General features: G+C 36.0%; 2 protein-coding genes across 6 annotated transcripts in view; one reads left to right on the top strand and one right to left on the bottom strand.

Moving 5' to 3' along the window:
- LOC107035882 (interferon-inducible double-stranded RNA-dependent protein kinase activator A homolog) overlaps positions 1-5238 on the top strand; it is a 14070-nt gene extending 8832 nt beyond the window's left edge. For 3 of the 5 annotated variants that reach the window (XM_015253511.2, XM_015253508.2, XM_015253510.2), the window contains exons 5-7: positions 223-372; positions 803-914; positions 5081-5238. In XM_015253511.2, coding sequence (XP_015108997.1) covers positions 223-372; positions 803-914; positions 5081-5217 — 399 coding nt within the window. In that variant the 3' untranslated portion in view covers positions 5218-5238. The remainder of the gene's footprint in view (positions 1-222; positions 373-802; positions 915-5080) is intronic. The other 2 variants (XM_015253513.2, XM_015253512.2) reach the window with 1 other exon arrangement.
- LOC107035883 (5-formyltetrahydrofolate cyclo-ligase) lies at positions 912-4145 on the bottom strand. Its single transcript, XM_015253514.2, has 3 exons — positions 4006-4145; positions 3610-3913; positions 912-1209 (listed from the first exon to the last, which is right to left on the bottom strand). The coding sequence occupies exons 1-3, from the start codon at positions 4135-4137 to the stop codon at positions 1034-1036; spliced, it is 612 nt and encodes a 203-aa protein (XP_015109000.1). The 5' UTR covers positions 4138-4145; the 3' UTR covers positions 912-1033.
- Positions 5239-6837: the final 1599 nt, after the last annotated feature.

Here is a 6837-nt window from a genome sequence, read left to right as displayed (position 1 = left end):
GTGGAAGTGATATTGTCTGCCCCCCCCCCCTCCCCCCGATTACTCGCTTTTGTCGAATCAATCATGAGCCAGACCCTTGGAATCTATAACGGACAGAATGACTTCGTCAATTCAGTAATTTCAATAGAACATGGACCATTTCCACTTCATTTTAATGGTGAATTAACTACTGTTTACTCTTATTTTATCATATAATTATTTATGAGTGAATGTCCGTTATAGATTGTCGAGAGGAATGCTAATGTCAGTGCTCGTTACGCTGACCTCAAAGACAGCAAAATATCCACACTGACGACACCACACAGTCACAAAGTTTCGCAATTTCACAAGAACCTCAAGTCTTCCACTGGAGTTAAATTGTCGGAGCTTCAGGTTTGTATTCCAGAGCTTCCTAGGGCCAAATTAAATCTCTTGGACATGTCATTGGGAAACATGTCTCATTGGGAATGAAAAATTGTCTAATTATCTTGGTAACGAGGGATTTTTAGAGAAGCGCATCTTGTGAAGAGAATTTTATGATCTCTGAACGGTGTCTTCGGATATTCTATTAATAATTTTAGGGTAATTGTTCAATTGTCTAGTTAATAAGGGGTTTCAGGAAAATATGTCAAGACTTTTATAGAAGATTTCGTTATCTTTCAAAGAAATTTCTTGATATTTTGTCGTAGAATCATTCGTTACACAGATAAATGCGATTTTTGTAGAGTATTTCAAGTGATTTTTTAAATTTCGAGACACACCTCTGTCATTCATCAATTCCAGAAGTATTGGAAAATAATTTATTCTGCGATTTTCGTTTCAGAATACTTGCCTGAATGATGGAGTTGTTAATCTGGTGCAATTCCTCCAGGAAATAGCCTCTGAACAGCAGTTCGAGGTGACTTACGTTGACATTGAGGAGAAATCGATCAGTGGTGAGTGGATTTACGAAAAAAAAAACATTATTTATTGATACAAAAGTGTAAGTTTTTCAACTCGAGGTACAAAAATTGAGATTTCTTCCTCGAGTTCCTTTCTCCAGACAAGTTTAAACTCATTTTTTCTCGGTGATAATTAAGTCGAGAATTATATCTTTTTCGTTCGTTGGAATTGCTTCTCTAATTTGTTCGTTGAAGGCAATTGCAACTAAATGAGGTTTTTTCGCCTGAGTCTCGAAGCATTTCCAGAGGAACTTGTCGTAGTAGCCCATGCCGTGGCCCAGTCGATGACCTGATTGAGAAATCGAATTTTTTATTTTTATTTATTTCTTTATTTATTCATTTGTATTCCCCTCCCACAGCCCTATGACAGGAGAGGGGATACAAAAATCATAAATAAAGATGTGGTGATTTGACAAGTCAAAAATTCAAAAATTGGAAGCTTCACAATATATTAAAAAATTAGCACTTTCCTTGTTGTTGTTTGGTTGTTTTATTTTTTTATTTATTTATTTCTCCAACTTATCATGAGGAGAGAGAACGCTTTTTTGAAGAATCTAATTAATTGAATAGAGTAGAATCGAAATTGAGAAATTGAATTAATAACTTGATTCGAGACAGAAAAAAAAAATAATAATAAAGAAGTTGTGTATTGAAGAAATGTGTCAATCTTCACTTGAAATGTCTCGAGAACCATTGACAATTAATCAAGGGCGAACTTGTCCAGTGTTCGAACGAATAAGAGTCGTCAAATACCAATGATCGAAAGACCAAGATTCAATAATATGGAAAATGTTCACTAGGTCTCATTGAATTCACGAACATTATTCATTCTTCATATTGGTTTCTAGAAAAGATAAAAGTCCCATTTCACTGCATTGGACATTTATTCTACGATAAATATATAAATTAGTTCAATCATGTGTTCGAATACTGGTGCGCGTGCGCGCGCTATGCATCGCGCATGAAAAATTAACGGATTTTTATAACGAATTAAATGTTTTTTATTCATACGACTTACAATTCTCGACATGCTAGTTTTTTTATGACATGAGATTTTTCAGGGATTACTCTACCATGAAAATTAAAAATGCGAAAGTTTTGAAAATTTGATAACGAGAGCTAAGATGTTTATACATAAAGCAAGTGGAAAATTGTTTTTGTCTTTATATAGGATAGCAATTTTTGCTTATAATTTAGCAATATGCTACCGAATGGTCATTTTGGACATAATTTTCTTTCATCGTATAACATTTATCGTTTTATAATATTCTGTTGAATCGAATTATATTTCCTCTTCAATTAATTGTGTTGGATTTCTTCTGAAAATTCTTGGATAAATCAAATAAAAGAAACGTGCTATCTACACCATTTTGAATCTTCGATACATTGGCATTAGAGCAACTTTTTTCATATATAATTGAATGAATTTAAAATATCACATTTGAAGGAACCAGGGGAAAATTCACCTGCAGGGAAATTTTATAAAAAATTTAAATTTGTTAAAATCATCATAAAAATGAAAACAACGGATATAGCTGTGAAATATTTCCGGAATTCTCATTCTAAAGAAATACGCAATGTTCGAAAATTACTCTGTCAATCAAAACAACGATTATTACTATTGCCTTCATTGTTGAACTCGGTCAAAAGGGCATCGAAAGAATTTTTGAAGCTATCATTCGTGGGACAACCGATTTTTGAAAAAATCGAAAGTTCTAAAGATTAATATATTAACTGAATTTTAATTAATGTTGATGGATAGAGCTGGACAATACCTACACTGAGAAAAATTTTCTAGAAAAATTTATGTGCTTGCGCCATAAATGCGTCACAACTTGCACACTTGAAAAAATTATTGTCTAGCACCAGCAAAATTTACGTTCAATTATCGTTCTTAAGTTTCATAATTAGGGTGAACCAACCAGTGTTCGAACCGGACCAGTAATCGAATTAATTGGTACTTTTTCTATAAAATAAATTAGTAGAAGGTAGAGATGCCTCGCATTATACACGAAAAATAAAATTATGATATTTCCAAATGATATTGTGATGATTGAAAATGGCTAAGTTACCTTATTACCAGCGGAAAAAACAGTTTTCGATGACACGCCGCCAATAGCATATTCTCATTACAGAATACGCATTTCGATTGCTGGGTTTTCACACATTTCCAGCTTTTTGTATTCATATCATTAATTGTATCGTCAATTAATATCCATAATATTTTTTTCTATCATCTATGGAGATCTACAGGGGAGTTACAATTATTTTTAAATCAATTTTCGACTTGGTTATATTTTTAAATCTACGTCAAAAATAACTGTGACCTTATTCGTTCGAACACGGGACGATTGACCCTATGAACGATAATGTTAAAGTTGCACAGCACTTTTTCTAGAAAATTTTTCTCCGTGTACATTTGAAGAAAAAATAATTTAATTCCATCGATTGATTGGCGAACAGTCAAAAAACTTGCTCGGAATAGATTTAAAAAATTAATTTCCTGACTTTTTGAATCATAATGGGTTGATATAACATAAAAAAATCGAAGACTTAAATTTGAACGACAGAAGAGATTCCTTCCACTCGGAAGGAAAAATCTAGAAAAATCACACACCCAGCACCTGACCAAGAACACCAATTTGTTGTTGTTGTTGTTGGTGAGATGGTGTGTGTGCATGCACTTCACCTGATCTAGTGAAAGCAACCCCAGGTAGAATGACCAGATCGAGTCCTCCAGTCTCCAAGGCATCCTCCCTGACGTCTCCCTTGGCAGGTTGCTTGATATTCCATTTAGTCAGTGGTAAACTCTCATAATCCTCCATGTCCCTCAGCCTCACCATGCTCATAGCACCTCCCGGATACCTCGGAACAAACACCTCCTTCCCCCTCTCGAAAATATCCTCGAGGATTTTGACAGTGTCAATCTCATCATCAGTGCTCAGATACAACGAGATTCGCCTGCTGTTCTCGTACTCTGGGAGTCTTGTCAGCTGGAAAGCAACATCATTTTTCAATGCTAACGAGTCCACTCTAACCTCTAAAACTGGAGAAATTGAACTCCTGATCAATTACAATGAATTACCTGCTGGAAAACAGCAGCAGATTGTCTCTTTTTCTCTGCTGGACTCAACTCCGAAATTATACTGGCGATTTCCTTTCGGAGAGCACTCTTGGCTGCTTTGATAGCTTCCATGGCTAGTCTTGTTGTGCTCATGATGCTGATCAAGGGGGCGCTCTTATCATACTCGTATTCGATAAAAATTATCCAGGGGAGCTGTCAAGGGGGTCACAATTTCTACAGTTCAGGTTTTATCGATGAGTTCATGGAGGAGGAATGATAAAGTTTTTTCGGGGAAGAACATTATGAGAGTCATGATTGTTGTTATTGATAATTGTTGATGTTTGGATGAGGCACATGTTACCATTTAGTATTTGCACATGTATGGAGAAATTTCACGAATGAAAAAATTTAATAGAAAAACCTAGCGAATTCGCTAGACAATTCTATTGCATTTCTATCAAAATTTCTATAAGTTTTTGAGCGTTTCTATTTAAATGATCAATCGAAAATATTCTAGCGAGCAAGTTAAAAGAATTCAATTTTTCTATACAATTCTATTGAGATATTTTCTATAGAATTTCCTTGGTTCAAGTTTTTTTGTTTGATTTTCTTATTGATGAGAAGAAAAGAAAATGAAAAAAAATTGAAAAATCTGAGTCAAGGAAATTCTATAGAAAATATCTGAAGAGAATAAGTTACACAGAAAAAGTGAATTTTATTGAATTATTTCTATTGAAAATTTCAATAGAATCGGCCAAAAACTAATAGAAAGTTCAATAGAAATCCAATAGAATTTTCTAACTAATTCGTTAGATTTTTCTATTCAATTTTTGCGTGCGCGTTTAGCGAAACATCTTGCTGTACATAAGAATATTTTCCGGACTCTGCTCCAACAACATCAACCCATCGAGATTTCTCTCCCCTAAAAAAAATCCCAGAAAATCAACAACCAAATTAGTATTGGAGAACATCCCTTAGATTTATATTGAAGAATATAAGAATAGAATAATATACAATAATAATTAACAAAATATATTCATCTTGATGAAGATGATGAAGATATCCTCCACTAAACTCGTTAATTCTCCAATTCCAGGTAAATGTCAGTGTCTCGTGCAGTTGTCCACTCTCCCAGTGGCAGTCTGCTATGGCAGTGGAGTAACCAGCAAGGATGCCCAAGCCAGCGCTGCGCAGAATGCATTGGAGTACCTCAAGATCATGACCAAGAAGTGAGCCAGCGCTCTCTCCCTGGCAGCAGCCACCTTACCCCTCTCTCCTCCCCCAGCCATCCCCTCAAGCCCCCCAAATCCCCCAAAAATACCACCAGATCGATTTCCAAATCCCTCAACATCCCCTCAACCCTCAGTGCACCAAGAAAGCCTCAACACCCCCTCAAATCCCCCACCTCCACCCGAAAAATCCAAGAAACTCATCAGAGATCAAGAGCCGAGAGATTTTAGACAGAAAAAGGATTTGACTCAGAGGAAGAAGACATCCTCATCACAACAAATTACGACACAAAAATCGTCACCAAGGGGTTCAACTCCATTTTCTCAATCATCCAAGACTGCCCCAAATCCCCAAGAAAATCACAAAACAGTCCTGAAGATGTCCCCAGGGACATTTCCGCCCCTTCGATCACCCCAGACAATCATTAACATTCAGCATCAGTTTGTCAATAAATCCAGAGTCGAAAAGAGTGAGATTAATCAGGACGACTGCCACAAGGACTCCCAGACGTTCTACGGAACTCCATTGAGCTTTAATGGAGATAATTATTCCCAGGGGCATGTCATGTACCCTGAGGGATCGGTCAATCGGTTCCATCATTCATCGGCTTTCAATGGAGGACAGGTGAATCAACTTCGGTTCGATCCTGGGAGTTATCAGAGCAATGGCGTCAGTCAGGTGGTGTCGCAGTTTCATGAGGGCTTCCAGGGGAATCAGTTCGTCCAGGGCCGCTATGGAAATGTCGAGGGAAGGCAGCTCCAGTACCAGGAGAACTCGATATTCATCGGGAGTATGTCGGGTTCTGTTGGGGGTGAACAGTTCAGTGGGGGGAGCTATGCTGGGGCTGTCAGGAGCGATTTGATACCCATGTTGAGGAGGTCTAGGTTCAGTAAGTAGTGTATGGTTCACGGGGCTTAGGGGATTTATTCAGGAGGAATAGAGAAAATTGCAGGAGAACTTGTTTTTTGAGGGAGGACATTTAGGTTTTGCATGAAATTTTCTTCAAAATTTGGGGAAAGTATTGGAGTTTTCATTTATGGAGGAGATTGAAAATGACCAGATGATTATACATAATGATGATACTTGATTTTTCATGGTTTATTAAAATGAAAAAATAAGACGCTTTTTAATGAAGAGAATTCATGCAAAACCAAATTTCTCATAAAAATCGTCTTTTTTTTTGCATTGGGATTTTGCATGGAATGTTATGAAAAGTGTATGGAAAATATTAGACACGTTTGATGATGATTATGAAAATAAAAAAATACGAATCTAATATCTCACATGCACTTTTCGGACTTCATTATTTCATTTTGTAAAAGAATTCATGCAAACAGTCAATTTTCAACAATAATAATCTCTCGTTTTGCATGAATTTTTTTGAGAACTGTGTGAAGACTATTAGACACGTTTTTTTTCGAGGAATAATAGAAGATTAACGAATTACAGGCGATTTAAAACGTTTTGATGACGGTAATTCTTGATTTTTCATGATTTCTCAGAAAAAGAAAATCAGAATCTAATGTTTTCCATGCATTTTTCATTTTTTATTATTTCATTCAACAGATAGATTTCATGCAAACTCCCAATTTCTCAAGAAAATAGTCTCTTGAGTTTTTCCGG

This window comes from Diachasma alloeum, unplaced genomic scaffold (genome assembly GCF_001412515.2).
Source record: "Diachasma alloeum isolate Michigan unplaced genomic scaffold, Dall2.0 Dall_scaffold_00201, whole genome shotgun sequence".
Classification (NCBI taxonomy): Eukaryota; Metazoa; Arthropoda; class Insecta; order Hymenoptera; family Braconidae; genus Diachasma; species Diachasma alloeum.
Note: the sequence above shows the minus strand (reverse complement) of the source record. Positions and strands in the feature narration are given on the sequence as shown.

Excerpts from the sequence above, each read along its gene's own strand:
- LOC107035883 (XM_015253514.2), bottom strand. The coding sequence starts at position 4,137 with ATGAGCACAACAAGACTAGCCATGGAAGCTATCAAAGCAGCCAAGAGT. Across the intron at positions 3,914-4,005 it reads CTGCTGCTGTTTTCCAGCAG|CTGACAAGACTCCCAGAGTA; the intron begins GTAATTCATTGT and ends GTTGCTTTCCAG. Across the intron at positions 1,210-3,609 it reads GGTTGCTTTCACTAGATCAG|GTCATCGACTGGGCCACGGC; the intron begins GTGAAGTGCATG and ends TTTCTCAATCAG.